Consider the following 25,630-nt stretch of genomic DNA (forward strand, 5'->3'; position numbering starts at 1 on the left):
CACAGAGGCCAGAAGAGGGCATTGGATTTGATCCTCTGAAACTGGAGGCTCCAGCATAAAAACTGTAAAACTTATACTGTGAATAGGTGTGTATACATGAATCAAGCGCAGGGTTTTGGGCACACAAGGTAAGCACTTTACCACTAAGATTATATATATATATATATATATATATATATATATATATATATATACACACACATATATATATATACACACACACACACACACACACACACACACACACACATATATATATATATATATATATATACATATATATATCTCCTCAGCCTATTTCCAGAATTTTCTATTTAATATTTCAGGTTGTTTACCGTGGATAACTGAAATGATGGAAGTAAATCCGTGCCTAGGGAAAGAGGACTACAGTTCACTCCTCAGTTAGGAGCAGGTCCAGATCTGTCCCAAAGTGTTTTTAACACACATCTATGGGTGATAAATAAAGATAGCTTTTCGTGTGAATTTTTACTGGATAGAATATATTAGTCAAGTCTGGGGCTTGGGGGATGGTTCAGCTGTGAGTAAAGTGCTGGCTGCTTGAAGCTCAACAGTCAGATCCCCAGGAGCCTTGTAGTAGCCAGGTACAGCATGATGTGCCTATAATCCTAGTTCTGTGACAGCATTCTAGCGGATTGCTGTCCAGCCAGCCTGGAGTAAAGGGTAAACTCTAGGTTCAATGAGATAATCTGCCTTAAAAAAAAAAAATCGGGGGGTTGGGGATTTAGCTCAGTGGTAGAGCGCTTGCCTAGCAAACGCAAGGCCCTGGGTTCGGTCCCCAGCTCCGAAAAATAGAAAAAAAAAAAATCAGTGGGCTAGCAAATGCTCAGTCAGTTAAAGCGCTTCCCAGCAAACCTCATGACCTGGGTTCGATCTCCACGACCTACAGATGCGAGGAGAGAACTTACTCCTGCCAGTTGTCTCCTGACTTCTGCACGTGTATTGTACCTCCCTTCTACCCCAATTAAGTGTAATAATTGCTTTTTAAAACATAGAGCAAAAGAGGGAAACACAAACACAGAGCTCAGGCTTCCATATGCACATTCACATATGAGTGTACTCAGATCTAGAACTTTAAACCACTTAATATTTTTAAAAAACGTATCTCATAAAAAATAAATAAAAGTAAATAAAAATTTCATGGGTACATGGTTCTGAATTTTTTTGAAATCAAAACATGTGTGTTCGGTTTAGATGTACGTATGTGCACCATGCACAAGCATGTACCAGAGGAGCCAGACGAGGGTGCTGGATCTCTTAGACCTAGAGTTATGGATGGTTGTGAACTGCCTTGTGGGCCCTCTAGATCAGCGAATGCTCCTCACCACTGAGCCATCTCCCCAGTTCCTCTCTATGCGGCTTTAAATGTCATTGAAGCAATGGTATCTGGATGAAGAATCCTAATAAAGGGAATGACCTTCATTAGTTCGCTATGATCTACAGTTTGCCCTGTGAGTAACAGTTGGAAGCCCCAGGATATTCTGGGGAACTGAGGAAATTGGAAGTCTCTGCTTCCCTCCTTTAGTCAGCTACAACTGCCTGACCCCCATTAGTGTCGTGACTCTGTGGAATATTAACCACACAGGGAAGGGGAATTAATTGCCGCTGAAAGGCGACTACTGACAGGGGCTTCTGTGACTGAGGAAAAATGTGGGTCAGGCCTGGGCTAGTGAGGACAGACCAGAAGTGGACTGTGTAGCCATGCTAGTCTACATGGAAGCTAAGATCACCTTATGCACATGCACATGGAACTCAGAGGCTAACTTGGGGATTTCAATCTCTTTCTGCTGTGTGGGTTCCAGGGATTGAACACTCAGGCCATCAGGCTCCCCTCAAAAGCTCCCTCACGCACTGAGCCATGTGGTTGACACACGGCTTTTGGTTTTTTTTTTGTTTGTTTTTTTGTTTTTTTTGTTTTTTTGTTTTTTTAAAGATTTATTTATTTATTATATATAAGTACACTGTAGCTGTCTTCAGATACACCAGAAGAGGGCATCAGATCTCTTTACAGATGGTTGTGAGCCACCATGTGGTTGCTGGGAATTGAACTCATGACCTCTGGAAGAGCAGTTGGGTGCTCTTAACCGCTGAGCCATCTCTCCAGCCCACGGCTTTTGTTTTTAAAACCTTGCTTCAAAGTTATTTTTCATAAAACCTTCCTCAAATCAATCCATGACACCTCCTATCCTGCTAAGACCTCAGCTGACAGGAAGCCCGTGCCTTCTGGTTCTGTCTCAGAGACAACCATCACCGTCATCCTTCTCCGGTGGACACAGTCCCTCCCGTTTATCTCCAAAAACATTGCTTTTCTGAGGGTGTGAGGGTCTGTTTCTAATACATTCTCCGATTTTGTAGAAACACTGGAATTTTGTTATGAAATTCCTTAAAGTTCTATGAAGACATTGTCTCTGTTTTACCTTTTTTCAGTTGGTAATATTTTCATTCCCCAACTCAGAAAATTCTTTGCTTTAGCCATATAGCCTTCTTTACTTACTTGGGAATTGAACCTGGGTCCTCTGGAAGAACAGCTCTGGTCTTAACTGCCAAGCCTTGTCTGTAGTCCCTTGGTTTTATTTCTTTTGAGAGGTGGTGTCATGTAACCCAGGTCAGCTTTGAGCGCTCTGTATGATTGAGGATTCCTTTGCTTTTGCCTCTCAAGTGGCTTAGGTATGGGGTTTCTTTCTTTGCATGTTTCTGTGTGGAATGCATGTGTGTGCATGTGTGGTAATCTGAATGAGAATGGTCCCATAAGCTTGGTCCCTAGTTGGTGGAACTCTTTCAGAAGGATCGGAAGGTGTGTCTCTGTTGGAGGCTTTGTGTCACTGAGGACTGGCTATGAGGTTTAAAAAGATTTGGTATCCCATGGTTTCTCTTCGCTTCCTCTTTGCAGATCAGGATGTACACACGCCACTGTCCCTGCCCCCATGCCTTTGCTGTACCCTATTGACTCTGGTCCTTTTAAACCGAAAGCTCAGTTAAACTTTCATTTTTCATTTTGAGGTTTTTTTCAAGACAAGGTTTCTCTGTGTACATAACCCTGACTGTCCTGGAACTCACTCTGTAAACCAGGCTGGCCTTAAACTCAGTTCTGGCTGACTCTGTCTCCCAAGTGCTGGGATTAAAGGTGTGCCCTGCCACTACCTAGCTTTTAATAATTATTTTTTTCTCTTTTCCCCCTTTCTTTTCTTTTCAAGATTTTTATGTGTGTTGCTGTTTTGCCTATATGTGTGTCTGTGTGAAGGATACCATATCCCCTGGAACTGGAGTTACAGACAGTTGTGAGCTGCCATATGTGTGCTGGGAATTGAACCCAGGTCCTCTGGAAGAGCAACCAGTGGCCTTCACTGCTGAGCCATCTCTCCAGCCCTTATGTCCTTGATTTTAAAAAATGGTTTGAGAAAAAAAGAAAAAGAGGTCAAGAATTCAAAGGAGAACAGTGAGGAAGAGGTATATGGGAAGGTTTAAAGAAGGAAGGGGGAAAAGGGATAATTAGAGCCTCGAAAAAGATTTTTTTTTTTAAATCCACCAAATGGCTTCTGCAGTGATAAGCTGCCCACACGGCCTGGTCATCCGATTCAACCCCATAGCAATGAAATAACAGATGTCACAGCCAAGTTGCTTGTCCATCTAGTTTGTTTCAGACATAGGTTCTCATGATGTAGGTCTGGTGGGCCTGAAACTAGCTAGCTCTGTAGACCAGGCTGGCCTCAGAACTCCGATCTTCCACCTGCCTCTGCCTCACCAGTGTTAGGATTAATGGTGTGCACCACCACATTTGGCCTCTTCGCTTCTTAGCGACACTGAAACCACCAGCCCGGGTTTGCAAATAGACAACAGACGTTTATTATAATTGAGGAAGAGGACACACAGCCCACTACTCAGTTTTCAAGAGCCGTTGTTCAAGGTGTACACCATCAGAAAGCTGGAGGAGGGAACATTTGTCATCACCCGAACTATGCTCACATCGTCACATAGAGTTTTGTTAACAAAGCTGCCAAAGGGAAAAAAACACCAAGGCGTCAGTCCCCAAATGGGAGTGAGGCTCATCGACTGACAGTTAGAGGGCCATCTTCTCATCACAGTTATGAATTTACTTTAAACTTTTAAATTCTCACATGTCATGTGTGTATGTGTGTGTGCGCACTCATGTGTGTGTGTGTTCATGTGCCAGTGTCTGTCCATGCTTCTGTGTGTGTGTGACTGCATATGTTTGTGTGTGCTCATGTGTGTGTGTGTGCCTGTGTATGTGTGTATACCTGAGTGTGTCTGTGCCTGTATGTATCCAAGTGTGTATGTGCCTATGTGTGCATGCCTGTGTGTGTGTATGTGTACTTGCATATGTGTGTGTGCCCATGTGCCTACATACATGTGTGTGCCTCTATGTGCCTCTGTGTGCATGTGTTGCATAGATAGTAACTTGTGGGAAGCAGTTCTCTCCTTTCAACAAGCAGGTTCCAGAGACTGAACTCGTCAGGCTTGGTGGCGACTGCCGAAACTGCTGAGCCATCTCGGGTTAATTTTGAGTCACTGTACACATCGGCAAAGGAAGACCACCATTCAGAGCATGGGTTCCAACCCCAGCCTTCCGCAGTAGACCTCTGCCACACTTCTCAGTTCTCAGTTGTTCAATGGATTACCTAGCTTACTAACAAGGAGAGAAGCCGGGTGTGATGCCTCTTACCTCTAAATCCCTTCAACTTAGAGGGCCCAAGGCCAGAGAACTGACAGAGTCTGAGGCAGTTTGAGGTTAGTCTAGGCTATATAATGAGACCTTGTCTCAGAAAAATTTAATTTATAGATTTTAAAATTGAATTCTGTTCCCGTAGCCAAACTTAGTCCACTCCAAGTGAATACAATAGAGAAGCAATGCATCCCCTCCCCACTAGGGGGCGTAGAGATGGTGGGGCACATGTCAATCACTCCTTTCTTTACTACTGAGGGAAGCCTCTACCGGATCACTCAGGAGCTCATAAGTGTCAGGCCTGCCCTGGACAAGTACACAGTCTCCTGTGTGGCCTTGTAGACTCCAGCTGAAACCTGTCGTCCACACCCATGTTCTCCTTTGCACTGAGGGTAAAGATGGCGTCCCTAGCTCCCTCCACCTGGCAGGTTGAGAACACAACAAAACTCCCTGAAATTTTGGAGTAAAGTTCATTACCAGAGTTCATACTTTAAATGTGCAAGACCCTGGATTCACTCTCCCCCAGCACAAGAAGGAAAAAAATACCTCCTTCAAAACACCTACAGAGTCAAAAGCAGATCCAGCCCAAGTTCATTACGCTCCAACCATTTATACTAGATTCACCAAAAACACGTTTCTAAAAAGTAAACAAAAAACCTGAAATCAGAGGGATATTACACCTGGTCTATAGAATGACAGACCCCAGTGACAATAGATCTCTCAGCACATCATAGACGCCAGAAGGACATGGTAGAGCCCTTTCCAAATCCTGAGAGAGAAAAAACTAATACCCATTAACAGAACTGAGACTGAGTGAGAGGGAGAAGGTTCGGGAGTTCAAGGCAAGCCTTGAATACATAAAGTTTTAGGCTAGCTTTAACTACCTAGCACGTTTGAGGCCAGTCTTTGGGTATACGAGAGGTCTCAAAACTACAACATGCATGCACATGCTCGCACGCGTGCGCATGTGTGCGTGTGTGTGTGTGTGCGCGCACACACACACACACACACACACACACACTACATAGCCAAGGCCTTGAGCAAAACAACAAACTGGGTTCTCACAGTATCAGATTGTAAAATTTATCACAGGAAGCTATTGTGATCAAACCAGAACAATATTGCCATCAAACAGATGCATCAGAGCCTAGGAAAAGAACCTACACCTTTTTTTTGTCCATATAATTATTGTTTATTGAGAGCAACTACTTCTTAGCCCACACATTCATGTTTCATAGTTCAGGAACACCGGTCAGCAATGGACTTCTATGGAGCACAATCCAAGGAACTCTTTGCATTCTGAAATCACTTCGCACTCTGAAAGACACCAGCCTTCCTTATCTCTTCAAAATCTTTCATGGGATCATAATTCCTGTAGAAATCTGCATAAGCCTTCTTTCTTGGTTCAGCCATGCCAAACTTATAGGCAACAGCAACTCCTGGGGCCACAATAAATGTACCAACCATATGAACCACAGATACTTGGCCAGAAGACCATGCATCTGTGGTTTCTGCAACAACGCACCGGAACTGGAACTCATGGTAGCCAGTGTCCTCTACACCAACGTCCTTGTCCTTCCCAGTTCTTAAGAACCTACACTTTCATGGTTTGTTGACATTTTTTAAAGGACAGGGACTAGACTCTCTAATAAATGGTGTCCGGAAGATTCCAAAATCCACCCCATTCTTATAACTCCCACTACTGAATAATAATTCAATAATCAACTCGTAACACGTGGAAGGCAAGACTAAATCGGAGACTGGAAAATGACCAAGAGAATCCATAGGAAAAGCTACAGGGCTAGGCCAGTTCTCAGCTGGGAACTCCCAAGTGCCAGCCACCAAAGCACAAATTGACAAATAGGACTGAATCACACTAAAATGTCTCTCCACAGTGTAGTGGAAGAAACAAACAAACAACAGCAAAACCAACCACCCAAACAACAACAAAACCAACAATCAAGAGAACAAAGGGAAACCCCACAGAGTTGGGGGGGGAATGAAACAAGGTTTCATTGTAGAGCCCAGATTAGCATTGAATTTGAATGTAGCATAGGCTAGCCTCAAACTTGAGGTAATTCTTCTGCCTTAGTTTCCTGATTGCTGGAATTATATCTGTGTGCCACTATGTTCAGAGGGAGGAACATCTTGAAGTCATACATATAATATAAATTATTTTGGCAAATTGGCATATGCTGTTGACCCTTGTTGAAAAGGGATTCTGGGTCCCAACACTCTGGAGGCAGAGACAGGTGATCCCCGAGTTCCAGGCCAGCCTGATTCTAAGATAGCCGGGGCTACACTGAGAAATCCTGCAAGGGAGGTGGGGGGAGGGGGCTCATTTTTCTTTTTCTTTCTTTTTTTTCTGGAGGGGGCGATGGGTCAGGGTGTCCTGCTAAAGGGCAAGCAACATTTGCTGCGGCAACCTGGGTGCAGGGTTTGGGGCCTGTGTCACCACACCATGATCACTGAAAATAACTTGGATGGAGGCAAGTAAAACTCAAAGGAAATTTAGCCAAATAGAGGTGATAAGAGCTCACTTAACCTCCGCACACTCAGGAGAACCCACCCCACCAATAAAGACAAGATATGAGGACGCAGTTCCCCTCCCACACACACTTCTACTGTGGGCCTGCGATTGTCGACATAACTGTATGTGCTTAGATCCCAAGAACTAGCAATTCTTTCTTTTCCCTCTCTCCCCTCATTCCTAATACGTAATCTCTCTCTATAGCCCAGGCTGCCCTGGGACTCACTATGTAGCTCAGGCTGACCTCAAACTGACAAGAGAGCCATTTGACTCTGCCTCCCAAGTGCTGGGATTAAAGGTACGTGTTATGCTTAGCCAGTTCCTAGCTTTGTTTGTTCGTGCTGGTTTTGCAATTAACCCAGTCTGGCTGCCAAACTTCCTAACTAGCAGAAGGTGGCCTTGAACTTCTGGATCCTCCTGCCTCGACTTCTTAAATATGACACACACTCAGCACAAGGTCTGTGCTGTGTGAAACCGGAGAGCATAAATTCAGTCATATCTTTTAATAGAAAGTTCATTTCTCTCTTAAAAATGCATTTTTACATAGAACTTTTTAAATATGTCTAACTTTACTCTAAATGCATTGGTGTGAAGGTATCAGTCGGACTCCCTGGAACTGGAATTACAGACGGTTGTGAGGGGTTGGAGGTTTAGCTCAGTGGTAGAGGTTGCCTAGCAAGCGCAAGGCCCTGGGTTCGGTCCCCAGCTCCGAAAAAAAAAAAAAACAAAAACAAAAACAAACAAACAAAAAAAACAGACTGTTGTGAGCTGCCGTGTGTTTGCTAGGGATTGAATCCAAGTCCTCTGGAAGCTCAACCAGTGTTCTGCACTGCTGAGCCATCTCTCCGGCCCCAGAAACGTTTGGGTTTTTTTTTAATATTTATTTATTTATTTATTTTTCATGTATGTGAATATACTGTTGCTGTCTTCAGATACACCAGAAGAGGGCATCAGATCTCATTACAGATGGTTGTGAGCCACCATGTAACCACTGGGATTTGAACTCAGGACCTCTGGAAGAGCAGTCAGTGCTCTTAACCAATGAGCCATCTCTCCAGCCCCAGAAATGTTTTGAAATTAAGGCCCAGTTGAAGTCAAGCGGCAGAGCTTACCGTCGATGCAGCATATGTCTCTTGTTATACAGCCGGTAACACCTCCTGAGCAGTGGGCTTCTTTCTTCCCACGCAAACAACTCCAAAGAGCCATCGATAAATGTGACGATGACATGAAGGGGGTCCTTCAAAGAACACTCAAGTGTGAATAGGCTGGAGTCAATGTCAGATCAAAAGACAGGGGGAGGGCCTTGGAGGTGGCCCATCAGGTAAAGGCACTTGCTGGGCTAGCCTGGTGCTCTGAACCAGGGAGGGGCTAACTCCAGGAAGTAGTCCTCTGGCCTCTGCAAGTGCTCCCACATGTGCAAATGCACATGTGCACACATGTTAAAACAAAACAAAAAACAAAACAAAACAAAACACATTCCAAACATACCACCGACAGTCTCAGGATCTCTCCTGGGCCGTAAGGAAATGTCTGCAGGTGGAGACCCGTGATGCTGTAGATCAAGAGTGAGGACCCAGTTGAACAAACAATCACGTTCTTATCACTGACTCCCATCCACTCCAGGGTGTCCTCGAACTTTTTCAACGAGAAGTTCGCTATGGCATATTCTATTCCAAATAAACACAGAATACACAGGAAACTTCTCAGTCACTTAAGCAAGAACAAAATCCTTACTGCTTAGTGAAGAGCACAGCCCTACTTCCCGGACACGCCAGTCTGACAGAGCCAAGGAAAACAGTCCCTCAGTCTGACCAGTCCATGTCCTAGGCCGTGGAAAGGCAGGCTCTGACATAGGGACGGTGTGGACAGTCAACAGCTCAAACATTGGGAAGACAACCCTGCTGGGAAAGGACAGCAGAACCCAGTCCCTAACATGTGGCAGTAATGGAAACATGTCTGCCCAAGAAAGCCATAGTCGTCTTGTGTAACGACCATCAAACAGACGCAGGTTCACATCTGGCCAAGGAGCCTCCTGCTCCCTCTGCAAAAATGAGCATCGTATGGAGGTCCACAATCCCAGCAGAGTCCAGCGGATCTCCAAGTTTGAGGCCAGCCTGGTCTACAGAGCAAGCTCCAGGTTAGCCATGGCTATCCCGAGAAACCCTGTCTTGGAAGACTGAAAACACAAAGCAGTGACATCTTACTATGAGCCCTTGTGGGAGACGCAGGAGAAATCAGGGTTTAAGACTTGTTTTTACACTATTGTGTTTGTGTAGGGATTCATGCCACAAGCACACATGTGGGGGTCAGGGGACATAGAGAGATTTGGTTCTCTCCTCCATCATGTGGTGCCCCAAGAATTGAACTAGGCTGACAGGCTTGGTAGTTAAGCCTCTCTATCCTCTAAGCCAGTGCCTCCCAACCTTCCTATTGAACATGAATACAGTTCCCATGTGGTGTGGGGGAGTCTCCCCAGCCATAAAGTGACTTCATCGATACTGTTATGAATAGTGATTTAAGTATTTTTGAAGGTACAGGTTGTCATAGGGGTCACAACCCATAGGTAGAAAACCACTGCTCTGAGCCATTTTGCTACCCCATAATATAGTTTTGTTTTGTTTTTTTCGGAGCTGGGGACCGAACCCAGGGCCTTGCGCTTCCTAGGTAAGCGCTCTACCACTGAGCTAAATCCCCAGCCCCAATATAGTTCTTTTATTGCTTGTCATTTGGGGTTTTGTTTTTCAGACAAGGTTTTCACTCTGTATTCCTGGCTAACCTGATACTCACTGGACAGGTCAGGCTGACCTGGAACCCAGAGAGATCTGCCTGTCTCTCCTCCTGAATACTGGGATTAAAGGTGTGGACGCTCATGCTTGTCCTTTTGTCAGTGTATGTGCGCATGTGCACATGCTAAACCATCCTGTCAGCTCCATCTTTCTGGTTTGTGAGACAGCGCCCTCTCTACGAAGCTTTCCCGACATAGTGTCCTGACTTGGGGGATGTGCCATCCTGCCTGGCTTGAGAATTTCTCTAAGCTTTTTACCTTTAACCCTTATTTTGTTCCCGATCTCTTCCTTTTCCAGCTTGATATCAAACGTGACAAATGTTGTGATTTTTTTGGAGCCTTTTATGGACATCAGGGTTATCCGGTCTTCCCTTCGTGGGGTCCAGAAGGCTCTTTGGCATAATGGAAACGAGAGAATGGTAGATGCGGGGGCGGAGAATTCTGATGTCCTCAGTAGGCTGCTCATGAAAAACACCTGCAGAAAGCAGCGGCCGGTGGAAACAGTGAAGAGTAGCCCCGCAGCCCAGCACATGCGCACTCTGAACAAAGGGCTTTCGAAAGGAAACCAGGAGCGGCCTCACCTGTTCTTCACCCAGGACAGGGTGGAGCAGTCATTGCTCCCACTCAGGGTTGGAATAACTCACTGTCTTCCTGCCCCTTCCCCACCATATTCAGAGACAGAATGGAGTCCCCGACCCAGGTCAAAGGGCGCTTCCGCCATCCTTCCTCAATGGACTCATTGGGCTGAGCTTGGTTAAGTAGGTTTTCCCTGTTCAGAGGATTAATCCAGGGCTGTTCTGGACTTCGTTTTTTGTTTTTTTTTTTTTTAAATGAGGCATTGAGACTGTCTTACTGTAACCCAGGCTATTTTGAATTTGAAAGTATATCGATGTATAAAACCAAATAAATACGCTTGGGCCCCGAGGAGTACTTGGCCTCTGAGCAAATGATCTCTCTCATGATACCTATTAACCCGGCACCAGAGAGCTGGCAGTTAAAAGAGAACGCAGTATAAAAAGCATTGGGTAGGGCTGGAGAGATGGCTCAGTGGTTAAGAGCACTGACTGCTCTCCCAGAGGTCCTGAGTTCAAATCCCAGCAACCACATGGTGGCTCACAACCATCTGTAATGAGATCTGATGCCCTCTTCTGGTGTGTCTGAAGATGGCTACAGTGTACTTAAAAAATAAAATAATTAAAAAAAAAAGCACTGGGTATCGATCAAGCACTTGTCTGAAATCCATCACTGGTGGGCGTGTCATCCAGGGATAGAAGACTGCTGTGAGTTCAGGGCCAGCAAAGGTTTCCAGGACTGTTATTCCACCTGCCTTCATCCTTTGGCTGAGCCACATTTCGAGGACAGGTCACTAATAGATGTTTGCCATTGTGACTGGTCATGTGACTGCTTCCGAGAACATTATTATTTCCTGACTGTAGGAATGGCTTTCCTTATGATAGGAGAGCAGGAGTGGTCTGCCTGGACCTCCCTGAGGGGCTAGGCCTTCCCACCATCTCCCACCTTCACCCTGGAGTTGCTTGAACAGACCTACCTTTGGCAAGATTTGTGAGTGTTTCTTACTCAGAAAGACCCATTTCTTCTGAGGAGAGCAGTAGAGTTCGTTAATACCGTATTGGAATACATGGACTCTGGAAATGAGGTGCAAGTCGGGAATCCTAAAGATTAAGAGGTTACCCGAGGTATCACCTGCCTGAAATCACAGCACAGGCACCCGGTCAGTGAGAAGACGGTAAGTATGGAGGGAGGCAGGAAGCAGTGTTATCTGCTCTGAGATACACCACTGTGTATCTCTTCAAGTCCAGTAACGAGAGATCCAAAGCTCTCACCAGACCACCTCACAGAGTGTCTGGGCTGATCCCATGGAATAAGACTTCCTAGACCTGGGGAGGGAGGGGGATGACTTAGTGGGAAAAGTGCAGAGTGGGGTGGTTCAATCTCCAGGGGTTCCAGTGGCCTTTTCTAGCCACCACGCATGCACATGAGATGTAGACACACATGCAGGCAGAATAGCCACACACAAAATAATTTTTTCCTCTTGGGTTTTTTGAGACAGGACTTCTCTGTATAGCCCTGGCTAGCCTGGAACTCACTCTTTAGACCAGGCTGGTCTCAAGCTCAAGGTATTCACCCACCTCTCTGACATGCACCACCATGCCCTGCAGGACTTTTTTAAAAGGAATTTTTGTAGGGCAGGGTCGCATATATCTTTAATTCCAACACTTGGAAGGCAGAGGTGGGCTGATTTCTGTGAGTTAGTCCACCCTAGTCTACACAGTGAGTTCTAGGCCGGCCAGGACTGTATCATGAGACACGAGGTAGGGGATGTGTAGAGATTTTCCAAACCCCCAAACACTCTTCCCTAGGACTCATTATCCTTTTTACTCCAATATCTGATAAAATTCACATTTTTCTCTCTATTGAGAAATTACTCAAATTATTCAGCAATAATAAACATTTCAGAGACAAGAAGATGTAAAGTCACTTAGAAAAATTTGTGTGTGCGCACATGTGTGCACATGTGTTATATGTATATTTATGAATGTGTCTGTAGACTGCATACCTGGGCATACATGGAAACCAGAGAAGGATGCCAGGCGTCTTGTTAGGTCACTCTTCTCCTGATCTCCTGAGAGAGTCTCTTATTGAACCTGGAGCTAGGCTGGCTTGGCTAGCAGTCATCTAGTCCCAGTGACCCTTGTGTTTCCATCCCCAACAACACTGGGGTTACAGACACATGTAGCCACATCCCACTTTTTCCCCCAGATCCCAGGAAACAATTTTAAAATGATATTTTTAAGAGAATGGCTTGGGCTGGAGAGATGGCTCAGTGGTTAAGAGCACTGACTGCTCTTCCAGAGGGCCTGAGTTCAATTCCCAGCAACCACATGGTGGCTCACAACCATCTGTAATGGGATCTGGTGTCCCCTTCTGGTGGGTTTAAAGACAGCTACAGTGTACTGATATATAATAAATAAATAAAGCTTTAAAGAGAGAGAGAGAGAGAGAGAGAGAGAGAGAGAGAGAGAGAGAGAATGGCTTAAGGAAATGTACACGAAGTAAGTCAAAGGTTAAGGGATGGCCATATTTGTTATGGTATATTGTGATGGGCTCTTAGGATTTACAGAGACTCCAAAATGGCAAGTTGAGATTTGACAGTAATAGGACCTCAAATTGGCAAGTGCTTTGTTCTCTGTGACTACTCTAGATGTGGGGGTCACTTACCAAGACAACAGGGCCATCCTTTGTGAAGACGGCTTTCAGTGATTGACAGGAAGAGAGCATGTTGTTAGTGGCCAGGGCTTCCCTGTTGTGACAGTCCCACAGTTTGATAGTTGATTCTATGTCTACAGTGACCGCAATGTGCATCTCAGGGAGGGTAGCCAAGATCTTGATGTAGCTGGGCTGTACTGGGCTTACCCAGGTCACAGCACCCTGAGGAACAAGAGCATCATCCTGTCTGAGCGCCTCCAACTGCTTCCACTCACTGGCTTTCTTTGGAAGCCTCATCCAGACTGGAACCCCTTCTTATCTTACTTGAGAGGAAAGATATAAACGTTCTAAACATCCCTCACTGGACATGGTAGCACATGCCTAAAATCCCAGCACAGGGAGGCAGAGGCAGGAAGGTACTAGAAGCTTGAGCAAGCCAGTCTGGTCTACAATGTCAAGTTGCAAGCCAGTAGGGACTACATGACAAGGCTATCTCAAAAAAGGAAAACACAGGGCTAGAGAGATAGCTCAGCAGTTAAGACCACCGGCTGTTCTCCCCCCCCCCCCCCGAGAGCTAAATCCCCAACCCCCCACCGGCTGTTCTTAACCAAAGAACCTGGGTTCAATTCCCAGAACACACATGGCAGCTCACAACTGACTGGAATTCTAGTTCCAGGGGGTCTGACACCTTCACATGGCCATACATGTAGGCAGAATACCTATGTACATAGAAATAAATATATTGAAAAATAAGAAAAACAAACATCTAGATTGTTTGGGGAAGGAGTGAACATGAAAACAGGACACATGCACTGTGCTCAGAAGGCAAGCAAGGCATTCACTACACAGACCAGAAAGATCATGGCTGCTAAGATAGCTCAGCAGGGAAGGGCACTTGCCACTAAACCTGATGACAGGAGTTCAATCCCAGGAACCACATGGAAGGGGAGGACCAACTCCCACAAACACATATGAAGGACAATCAGTGTCCCTGTACTCTCGGGGCAATCAGGTCCCTATCACTTGTAGTGGGACTAGTATTTTTTTTCTTTTATTCGGAGCTAGGGACCGAACCCAGGGCCTTGTGCTTGCTAGGCAAGTGCTCTACCGCTGAGCTAAATCCCCAACCCCGGGACTAGTATTTTTGTTTGTTTGTTTTTGAGCCAGGGTCACTACTCTATAGCCCTAGCTCTCCTGGAGCTCACGATGTAAACCAGGCTGGCTTCAAACTTGCCTGCCTCTGCCACCTGAGTGCTGGAGTTAAAGGCCTGGGCCACCACTTCTTGATACCACTGGGCAGTATTAAGTTTTATAACACATGAAACAAACCTAGTCAATGAGTCAAGTCCAAAACTGGTTACTGTATCATCATCAGTTCTTATACATTGCAAATGAGAAAAACTGGTTCTCTTCCAGGCTTTTTTTTAGCTTAAAAAAAAAAGGGGGGGGGTTGGGGATTTAGCTCAGTGGTAGAGCACTTGCCTAGCAAGTGCAAGGCCCTGGGTTCAGTCCCCAGCTCCGGAAAAAAAAAAAAAAAAAAAAAAAAAAAAAAAACCCAAGGGGCTGGAGAGATGGCTCAGCGGTTAAGAGCACTGACTGCTCTTCCAGAGGTCCTGAGTTCAAGTCCCAGTAACCACATGGTGGCTCACAACCAACCATCTATAATGAGATCTGATGTCCTCTATGGGCATGCAGATAGAGCAAATAAAATAAATAAGTCCTTAAAAAAAAAAATCACATATACACATATACTGCTCTCCCCAGCAGCAACAGCAGCAGCGATGAAAAAAGCCAAAGGCATAATTAGATTTAGTAAAAATATTAGAGGCAACAATTAATATAGCCATTTCTTTTTTTTTTTTTTTTTGGTTCTTTTTTTTGGAGCTGGGGGCCGAACCCAGGGCCTTGCGCTTCCTAGGTAAGCGCTCTACCACTGAGCTAAATCCCCAGCCCCAATATAGCCATTTCTAAGCCCTAGCTCCACTTGCATGAAAATTATTAACAACCTCTCCTTCCCTCTAAATGTAATCTCTCCTTTGAGTCAATCTTTCACCAAAATGTGACTCCCACTTTGACTCCTCGGAGAATCAGGCTGTTGAAGTCCTCATTACCATGTAGCACATGACTCCGTCTCACCAGGTTGAGGTCACGTTCCAGTCCCCGCTCCCTCCGTCAGCTGTGAAGATGCACCAATGCATTCTGCCTAGCACTTAGGAGGCAGAGGTAGGGGGTTCCCATGAGTCGGAGGCCAGTCTGGACTGCACAGTCAGCTCTAGGACAGCCTGATATTGCCCTAAACAGCCTCCTCCCACCCCCTCAAAAAAACCCCAACCCCATGATCACTCTGTTCTTTATGCTACATTTCTCAGCTTGCTGTAGGAGACAATGTTTATAAACACTGAGACCCTATCTAACAAATAAAAACCCCTTCGCTCAGTGTGCTGGGCCACCCCTCTTTAGTCCCAGTACCCAGGAGGCAGAGGCAGGCAGATCTGTTTAGTTGGAGGCTAGCCTGGTCTACATAGTTCCAGACCAGCTAGGACTACAGGGTAAGACCTTCTCCCAGACGAATAGAACCAACCAACCTCAAGAATGGATTAATGTTCACTCCATTGGACTCTTTTACGTTCTAAAATAGTGGTGAGAATGGAGGATAATCAAGAAACACTTGGAGGTATCCAGCATTCACCCTGTTCTCTCCTACAATGGCTCAGCAGCTGGCTGTCTCACAAGTCAGTACTCAAGAGAAAAAGCTCTTGCATCAACCAACAGGGTGTGCACATTGGGGACAAGCCATGAATAATGTCCTCAAGAACTACAGGCATGGCCAGTTCTGTTTTTTGTGCCCAATGGTACTAGGGTCCCCGCCATCCCTCTCCCAGGGCATCCTATGGGCCCCTAGCACTCACAAAACCATAGAGAACGGGGGGGGGGGGATGCTTTCCCTACACAGGTGTGCTGGTGCTGTATCAAACCACCCTGCCACAGCACTAGCTGTGTTTCCTTCCCTCACACACACACAGCCCGTGAAGGTCCCAGGGGAACTATGCTCAGTGCAAGTCACACCCTGTTCTGTTTAGCTTCTGGGGTGAGGTACCCCAAACCCTGGTAGACACTATCAGAGAAAGAATCATGTGCAGAACACCTATGTCAATTACTCCACACCCCTCTCCCCAAGAGAGCATAGATCCACTGTGCTGCCCAGTCAAGGAGTGGGGGCCCATTCTTCTAGTGCCACAGCCAGTGAGAAAGCAGGGCCAGCTCTCCTTCTCCCGTGCCCTCTGGGCTAGCTCTCCCGACTACCACAGGTGGTGAACTAGGGAGGGCATCATCCCCGCATACATGCTAGCAGATTGCGTCTAAGCACATCTGTAGAGTATTTCCCTAATCAATGTGGGAGGACTCAGCCCACTGTAGTCAGTGCCTCTGCCATGCTGGTGGTCCTAGATGGTCTAAAAAAGCTAACTGAGCAAGCCATGGGAAGCGAGCCATAACGAGTGACCAACCCTCCATGGCCTCTGCTTCAGTTTCTGCCTTAGCCTCCTCTGATGGACTGTGACCCGTGAGTCCTTTCATCAAAGTTACTTTTGGTCATGGCCTTCTAACACAGCAACAGAAAGCACATTAACACACAAACGTGTAGCCAATCTTTATTATGTGGTAAATGTTAAAGACTCCCCAAATATCCAGGAGGGAGATCAAGCTGGATTATGGGATTTCTGACAGTTAGACAAAAGTCATTATTCCTCAGGAACTTTTGAAACCAGTTCCCATCTGCCAAAAGATATCTTTAGCCTTGTTTTTGCTACAGTTGTTGTGTTACAATGTACTCTATTTACTGGATACATTCTAGAACAAATAGTTAAACACAGACTGTCTAACTCAGATATACTTGATACTGGCTCTCAATCTTGTCAGAAATCTGCTAAATTTAATGTTAAATGTTCACCCTTATTATGGTAGATAGAGACTCCCAAATCCTGAAAATGAACCTCCTGCCCTCAAGATCTCGGACTGATATGGGCTCAGCCACAAGACTGCCTAGGTTGTGCGTCTGCCGGAATCACTATGGAACTGTCCACTTCAGGTCCCACTAGATGGATGACTCTATGGTCTCCAAGGGAAATAAACCAGCTGACAAGGTAGCTATAACTGTGGCCCTTAGGGGCCTAGACACATTTCACTCACCCCAGGACATTCTTACACTCCTCCTCCAAGATCATTACTTTCTTGACATCCCCCTCATAAATAACATTAACCTGTCACTTTGCCTTCTGCTTCAGACTCTGACCTCGGCCTACCAATTCCTTAATGTCACCCAACCTGGCTGCTTTAAAGATTGCTGGCTATGTGTAACCCCTGGAACTAACTCACTTACAGCTTCTACAGTGACCCCGTCAAGTAACCTTACTCCACCTTTAACCAGCTGCCCTGACTCTGGTGTTGCCACAATCCCATGCCTCCTCGATCACGCCGAACTGTAGGCTTCAGGTGTTTCTCATACTAAACTATATAATCAACTATCCTATTCACAAGGTCAAATTTTCAAGTTTCTTTTAATTGTCTTTTAAATGTAACCTTAAAATGTTTCTCATTGTGCTGTTTATATATTCAGTCTTCCAGATAGAAGGAAAAAAACCCTTCTTGCTCCTTCTGCTCCACGAAAGGTTTTGGTCTTCCCTAAACTCTTAAAGAATGTTCATGCTGTTAACAGATTTATCTCTTTTGTAAACTTATAAGCCCTAGGAACTCCATTCAGACCTACCTCCCATCTAAATAAGTACACTTGCCAATCAATAGCCCAAGTTCTTCCCTGTCACCTACCCCAGAGGGTGGAATTCCTCTCCTGTTCACTGGGATTAGAACTCCCCTCATCCCAACCACCAAGACCTACGAGTTTCAAATGTACACCCAAGAAAATTTTTCTCTCCCAAACATACTTAACTTTTTCTCTACCTGTAATACACACACACACACACACACACACACACACACACACACACACACACACTTCTGCTCCTTCCTATTCACAGATGGTCTGAGATCCCGGACAGCAAACAGCTGACTCTAAGATTGGACCAACATCCCCATCCCCATCTTAGGTTTCACAGAGACACGGCACCCCAAAGTCAGCAGAAGGTAGCTAAAGATCGCGATGACCCTATCCCCACCTACTTCACCATCACCTCTTTCTAGTTTCTCCTTTTTAAAATGAAAACAAAATGGGGAAAAGTTAGTATTCCTTCTAGGCTCCACCCGGCAGTTACCTGTCTGGCTTGCTAAAAAGGGGCTGTTTGGCCCCTTGCTCTCTCTGCCCCTTCTGTCTGACTCTTTTTTTCCTCCCTAATCCCTTTTCCCCCCTCTTTCCCCCTCCCTTGCCATGAGTTCTGACTGGCCCCTCCTCTTCTCTCTCTCTCTCTCTCTCTCTCTCTCTCTCTCTCTCTCTCTCTCTCTCTGTTTCTACTCCACCTCCCATGCCCTAAAATAATCTCTAGTCTACACTGTCCCCATCATATGTCTGGTATCTCAGGGGAAGGGACACCTCAACATGGGCCTCCCTGAGGTACCCCTCCCACCTCACCATATTTTGCTCTACAAAACATGTCCTGGTCTTTTTAAAAAAACAACACAGTCTACTTCTTTCTCTGTCTACTCTGGACTCTTCTAGATGTTTTTGCTGTCCTCTCATATTAACAATAAATAACCTTAATCAATCATATCCTGGAGTAGTAATGCCGGCATTACTCCCTCAAATATAGGTTAAAAAAAAAAAACAAGGCATTTACAGCAGAATCAGGAACAAGACAAGTATATCCACACTTTCTCTCATTCAATATGGTATTGTTTTAGCTAGAAAAATAAAACAAAAGGAGCAAACAAAAGGGATGCCAATAGGAAAGAGAAGCCAGTGTTTCCTCATTTGCAGACACTATGAGCCTGTACTTAGAGACCCCAAGACTCCACCGGAAAACTCTTACAACTGATAAACTTCCAGCAAATTGACAGGCTACAAAGTTAACGTGGAAAGCAAAAACAAAAACAGTGGTCTCCTTGTACATCAATAAACAAAGTGAAGGGGGATCAGGGAAGCTGTCCGATTCGCAGCAACCTGGAACCACCACCCTGAAGGGGCCTGGTGGATGTGGTACACACCTGTGATCCCAGCAGGCAGAGATGGGCCAGTCTCAAAATAGGAAGCCAGCCTGGTCTACAGAGCAAGTTTCCCCCAAAGCTCTTACACAGTGGAGTAAGAGGCCGGGGTGCTAGCCTACACAACACCTCGCAGTCTCTGGCCTCTGCCAGCCAGCACCAAATATAAACTAACACAGGCACACACATAAATAAAATAAAAAATATATCTTAAAAAAGAATATCTGGGGGTAAACCCGACCTAGTATGTAAACAATCTTTATGATGAACTCTTTAAAACACTGACAGGCACTGCAGAGATGGCTTAGCAAAGGATTTGAGTTCAGTGCCTACAGCCCCAGCTCCCACAGCTTTCAACCATTTGCAACTACAGGTTTTTTTTGTTTTTTTTTTTGTTTTTGTTTTTGTTTTTTTTCGGAGCTGGGGACCGAACCCAGGGCCTTGCGCTTCCTAGGTAAGCGCTCTACCACTGAGCTAAATCCCCAGCCCCTGCAACTACAGTTTTAAGGGACCTGACACTTTCTTGTGACCTCCACAGGCAGCAGACACACATGTATTACACATACATATATGTACAGAAAGCATTCATACATATAAAATAATTTAAAGAAAAAGAGAAGGAGGAGGAGGAGGAAGAGGAGAAGGAGCAGGAAAAATCAGGTGTAGTGGTGCAAACCTTTGACCTGAGCACGTGGGAAGCCAAGGTAGGTGATCTATATGGGGACTTCTAGGACAGCCAGGTCTGTCTCCTCATTACCAGCAACGAAAAGATGAAATCAGAATTCATGTCCAGGTAACTTTTGTTACTCACCGGCCGGACTCACCTTATGAAGATCCCAGGTGGAAATAGTGTTCATGGAAGTCACCACGCAGATAACCGACTTGCCTTGCCCATCTCTTGTTAAGCCACACCCTGAGATATAATATGCATTTCTCGGAGCTCCTGCAAGGAAACCTCAACGAGATGTGGACACTAGACAGTTGAGGGGTGACTCAGACTGAAGATGGTATGTTCCATTCCCCTCTACCTTGGATAACGGCTTGGATAACGGCTGCGGAAAGGGTAAAGTGAAAGGCAGCTGGACACGCTGCGGGTTGTTCATTTGTTCAGATACATTTACTCTTTTTTCTTTTTAAATTTACTTTTTTTTTTTTTTTTGGTTCTTTTTTTCGGAGCTGGGGACCGAACCCAGGGCCTTGCACTTCCTAGGCAAGCGCTCTACCACTGAGCTAAATCCCTAACCCCAAATTTACTTATTTTATGTATGCAAGTACACTGCAGCTATCTTCAGACACACCAGAAGAGGGCATTAGATCCCATTACAGATGGTTGTGAGCCACCATGTGGTTGCTGGGAATTGAACTCTGGACCTCCGGAAGAGCAGTCAGTGCTCTTAACCACTGAGCCATCTCTCCAGCCCCTACATTTACTCTTTAATCTGTTTCTATAGATACCACATGGGTACTAGGGGCTGGGGCTGTAACTCAGCGGGTAGAGTGCTCTGTTCTGTTCTTAGAGGCCTATAAACCTTAAAGCTGTGCTCATTTGGAGGCAGAAGGATATAAAGTTCAAGGTCATTGGTGTTTGCTACATGAAGGGTTTGAGGTTGGCCTGTGGTACAGGAGATCCTGAGAAAGAAAGAAAGAAAGAAAGAAAGAAAGAAAGAAAGAAAGAAAGAAAGAAAGAAAGAAAAGAAGAAAGGAAGGAAGGGAGGGAGGGAAAGAAGAAACAAAGGAAGAAGAAGGAAACAAAGAAATAAACAAAGAAAGAATCAAAGAAAGAAACAAAGAACAGAAACAAAGAAAAGAAAAAGCCAGGTGTAAAGCTGTAACAGTCCCAGGGAAGGCAAGCAGCAGATCTTGAGTTTGAGGCCAGCCTAGTCTGCAAATCAAGTTCTAGCCCATCCATGGCTATATAGTGAGGCCTTGTCTCAAAACAAACAGAAAAGGTAAGATTCTCCCCATCAGGAGAACGGATTCCACAAAGTTGTCTTCTGACACACACACACACACACACACACACACACACACACACACACACAGTGTCATGTACGCACACCATATACACACACACTAAAAATAATGTAAAAAATTTTAAAAGAACCTCTCCTTCAGAAAACTGTTTTGAGGAAGTTTTTAGAAAAAGATAAAATACCAAAGCCTATTTAGTAATTTCCCCATTAAATTCTCTCCATATTCTAGGAAGGGCATGAAGCCTTCAGGGAAAGGGAGCGATAGGGGAAGGGAAGCGATAGGGCTGGTTTTACAGTGTTGAGCAACCACTCACGCAGATCACAGATTAGATCCATGGCTAAACTAGCGTAGCAGCCCCATCCCGTTAAACTACAATCCCCTTCCTCTTACTAAGAATGTAGGGCTGCACAGAATGGGAAAAGCCAAGTGGGCCTCTCTTCTAGGGTACCCAAGCCCATACCAATTTCCACGGGAATTTCTTTGTAAGTGAAATCTTCTGGCTTTGCCCGGGACTTGGCTCGTTCTTGCCGTGTTCGGCAAACGAAGAACTGCTTCCATGACTCTGTGCCGAGGAGCTCTAGGGTGACGACTTCATAGAAGAACCACCTCTTCAGACAGAACTTCCTGCAATGCACAGTTGCAATCCCTTCAGGCTGGCCCCAGTCACCTCGCCTTAGAGCCACAGTGACAGGGAGCGAAACTTATTCACTAACCATCCTCACATAGCAGAGGTCCAGCCAGGTCCAGAATCAGAAGGCCTCTTCTTCCCTTCCTGCCCCATCTTGTCCCCTCTTTCCATCCCACCCAGACAGACTCTCTCCTTACCTCCACAGGACATCAGTGCTGGCAAATGTATTCCATCTCTATGGGAGAGAAAAGAATCTTTGTTTCTTTTTTCTTTTTTTTTTCTCTTTTTTTTTTGGAGCTGGGGACCGAACCCAGGGCCTTGCGCTTGCTAGGCAAGTGCTCTACCACTGAGCTAAATCCCCAACCCCGAAAAGAATCTTTAAATCAACAACCAACTGTCCCCCTCCCCTTGCTCTCTATTTGCTCTGTGCTGGGCCTACACAGGTTAATCAAACACAGTCCTAGCTTTCCAGGTCAAGTTAGCCTGGAGGGATCTACCCCAGCAAACACAAGTCACCTTGTGAGGGCTCAGAGGAAGGAGGGCCAGTCCCCAAAGGTCTGACGTGGACTCTCAAGGTTGCCACAAACCAGCAGTACATCTCCACATGGCAGCTTGGCAGCTTGTTCTTTTCTTTTTTCTTTTTTTCTTTTTTTTCCGGAGCTGGGGACCGAACCCAGGGCCTTGCGCTTCCTAGGCAAGCACCCTACCACTGAGCTAAATCCCCAACCCCTGTTCTTTTCATTCAACAGAATTTTGTCATCACTGTTACCGTTCTGAGATAGGGTGTCTGGTAGTGTGGGCTGGTTTTAAGTTCATGTAATTGAGAACGACCCAAACTCCTGATCATCTTGCTTCCACCTCCCAAGTGCTTCAACGACAGGTGTGGGCCACCACTCCTGCCTCCTTTAACCAGATTTGAGGTCTTCAGAGTGAGGAATGCTAACCCATGAGCCCTATAGGTATCTGATAACCCATGAGCCCTATAGGTATCTGATATTCTGTAGGTTGGCACTCCTCTTGGTCAAGAGAAGCAGCTGAGTCCCTGAGACACTAATGTGTCAGAGCTGAGAAAACAGGTCTGAATAAGGTAAGTTTAAGGAGGGAAGGAAGGCAGGCTGGGAGGCAGGCAGGCAAGCTGCCTGAGTGTGATGCTGGGGTAGCCGAGACTCCAAGACAGAGCAGGAAAGGCCAAAGGAACCTTATGTAGAGATGCACTGAATGGAGGAGTTCAGCCAAGGAGATTTACCTTGTTCACTTGGGCAATCTGCAGCAAACTGAAGGCATCCAGATAGGAAAGGATTTTCCTCATCGGCACACTGGGCAAATGGAACTCCATCTTATGTGGCCCAAGTTCACATTCACTTTTCTTCCTCCTCCCCAGCTTGCTCAGATTTTAAAGGCTTGGCCAAAGGTTTAGCAGGATCGCCACCCTGCTCATCAAGCTTTGAGTGGAGCAAGCTGCAGGTGTGTTAGCCCACTCGCCAGAGCCAGATACACTCAGCTGAGAGCGTTCACACCTAAATTCACCCCGTAGTGTTGTTCATTGCGTTGATGAGCTCAGCAACCCCTTCCTGGCATGGCAGAGACCAAATGTACATGATGTGGGGCAGCCCCGATTGATGGTGTGCTTGTCAGAACCTTTTAGAAAATATTGAGTAACACGCTAATTTTCTACAGGTTCAATTGCTTATGCGAAGCCCATTAAGTTGCTCCAATTTACTGGTGTAGGGAATCTGGTTTCCACGATTATGCCTACCTTGAGAACTGAATTAAATCAGCAGGGTCCACCTTTCCCTGCTGGCACAGCATCTGAGATTCTATGCTTGTGTTCTTAGCTTTGTAGTAGAAAGAGGCAATCAAAGAAGACACCTGATGTCTACTGCAGTCTCTGCAAACACACAGGTATGTGCACTCATGCATATTGGCACTTTTACATGTACTGCACGTGAATTCTAGGCCAGCCTAGGCTAAAGAATGAGAATTTGTTTAAAAAAAAGAGTCAAAGTGTCATGTTGATTTTATTCATGTTGATTACATTGTATTCTTATTCTAAAATTTCCTCCTCCTGTGCATCCACAGGGTAGAGCTTATGTCCCGGACCCTTGGTAACTGTGCTCCTTTGTCCTATAAGGCAATAAGTCAAGGAACCCAGCACTACCATAGATAGCATTCGCACACACATACACAATGGACATATGCATGTACACACATGTAGACACACACATACACAATGGACATATGCCTGTATACATATATAAGACACACACATACAAAATGGATACATGTATATGTACACACAGAGACACACTTTTTAAAACTATGCTCTCTACTGATTCAGATTAAAAATAGTTTTGAGGACTGCAGACCCCACCACTGATTTTGCTACCACAGAGTTGGAGGTTAGAACGTGCAGCACCTAGCAAAAGTTAAGCAGCCTGAGAGGGGACTCCTGGTCACAGTACAGGCCCCAAAAGGAGCCAGAGGCCTCCTTGTGCTATATTTTCCTCAATTTTCTTCTTTCTTTCTTCATTTTTTTCTCCTCTTTCTTTCCTTTGTTTTATTTTGGGACAGGTTCTCACTATCTAGCCCTGACTGACTAGCCTGAATCTTGATATATAGTTGAGGCCTCAAACTTAGAGATCTGTTTGCCTCTGCCTCCCAAGGGCTGGGATGGAGGATGTGGGCCACAATGCTTTGCTTTGAACTTTCTGTTTGCTGAGCTGGAGGATGGCCCTGGCTTCTTTCTCTGAGTGACTGATTTAGATGTTCAAACGCAGAGTCGTTATAACTCCTACCAGACATGAGGTGTTGCTACCCCAGACACCTTAGCAATGGACACTTTCCATCCATGATGGAGATGTGATTATTTTTACAATGTATAGTTGTTTAGGGTGTGTGTGTGTGTGTGTGTGTGTGTGTGTGTGTGTGTGTGTGTGACTGAATGAGAGAGGATATTATCCTATGATCCAGGCTGGCCTAGAATTCACTGTGGAGTTTAGATTGGCCTCAAACATGAAATCTTCTGGCCTGCAGAAGCCAGAAGAGGACATTTGACTAAGGTTACAGACAGTTGTGAGCTGCTTTGCTATGTGAGTACTGAAAATCAAATCCAGGTCCTCTGGAAAAGCAGCCAGTACTCCTAACCACTGAGCCGTCTCTCCAGCCCTAAGCAGATACTTCTTGTTGTATTTAAACCAGTATTTCAATCATGGACATCTGACAAAGGGGCCATCAAGTGACAAGCTGAGAGATGATCTGAAGAACATTTTCTGAGGCTCTAATATTCACTGCACAGTATTAACTAAAGATGATTGTTGCAGTAGCTTCCTGAGGCCCATTAACAAGCGCGTGTAAATGAGATGGCGAATGTGGGAAAAATACACTCTCCCAGGTTTAGACATTGCTTTTCTCTGCAGTGTTCTCTGCAGAGGCACTAGTAGACAATCCAGCTCCTGGCACCCCTGGACTTGAGAAGCATCATACTGTCCTTACTGGATATGGCAAGATGTCTGTAGCTCTCTCTCTCTTTTTAAAATTTATTTGTTTATTATATCTAAGTACATTGTAGCTGTCTTCAGACACACCAGAAAAGGGCATCAGGTTTCATTACAGATGGTTGTGAGCCACCATGTGGTT

The 25,630-nt window shown here is 45.4% G+C and overlaps 1 protein-coding gene and 1 pseudogene across 3 annotated transcripts; both read right to left on the reverse strand.

Moving 5' to 3' along the window:
• Nucleotides 1-3,837: 3,837 nt before the first annotated feature.
• On the reverse strand, nt 3,838-23,626 carry Fbxw12 (F-box and WD repeat domain containing 12). 3 transcript variants are annotated; one of them, XM_039082627.2, is made up of 10 exons: nt 23,241-23,626; nt 22,192-22,229; nt 21,827-21,990; nt 20,217-20,347; nt 13,255-13,464; nt 11,564-11,722; nt 10,273-10,489; nt 8,718-8,896; nt 8,342-8,466; nt 3,838-4,009 (listed from the first exon to the last, which is right to left on the reverse strand). In XM_039082627.2, the coding sequence occupies exons 1-10, from the start codon at nt 23,328-23,330 to the stop codon at nt 3,904-3,906; spliced, it is 1,419 nt and encodes a 472-aa protein (XP_038938555.1). In that variant the 5' UTR covers nt 23,331-23,626; the 3' UTR covers nt 3,838-3,903. The 3 variants fall into 3 exon arrangements, with proteins under 3 accessions (XP_038938555.1, XP_063122543.1, XP_063122542.1); XM_063266473.1 differs by lacking the exons at nt 3,838-4,009; nt 11,564-11,722 and having other exon boundaries at nt 7,409-8,466; nt 20,217-20,335; XM_063266472.1 differs by lacking the exons at nt 3,838-4,009; nt 11,564-11,722; nt 20,217-20,347; ... (1 more) ...; nt 22,192-22,229; nt 23,241-23,626 and having other exon boundaries at nt 8,366-8,896; nt 13,255-13,757.
• On the reverse strand, nt 5,951-6,861 carry Cox6c-ps2 (cytochrome c oxidase subunit 6C, pseudogene 2; annotated as a pseudogene).
• Nucleotides 23,627-25,630: the final 2,004 nt, after the last annotated feature.

This window comes from Rattus norvegicus, chromosome 8 (genome assembly GCF_036323735.1).
Source record: "Rattus norvegicus strain BN/NHsdMcwi chromosome 8, GRCr8, whole genome shotgun sequence".
NCBI classification, from domain to species: Eukaryota; Metazoa; Chordata; class Mammalia; order Rodentia; family Muridae; genus Rattus; species Rattus norvegicus.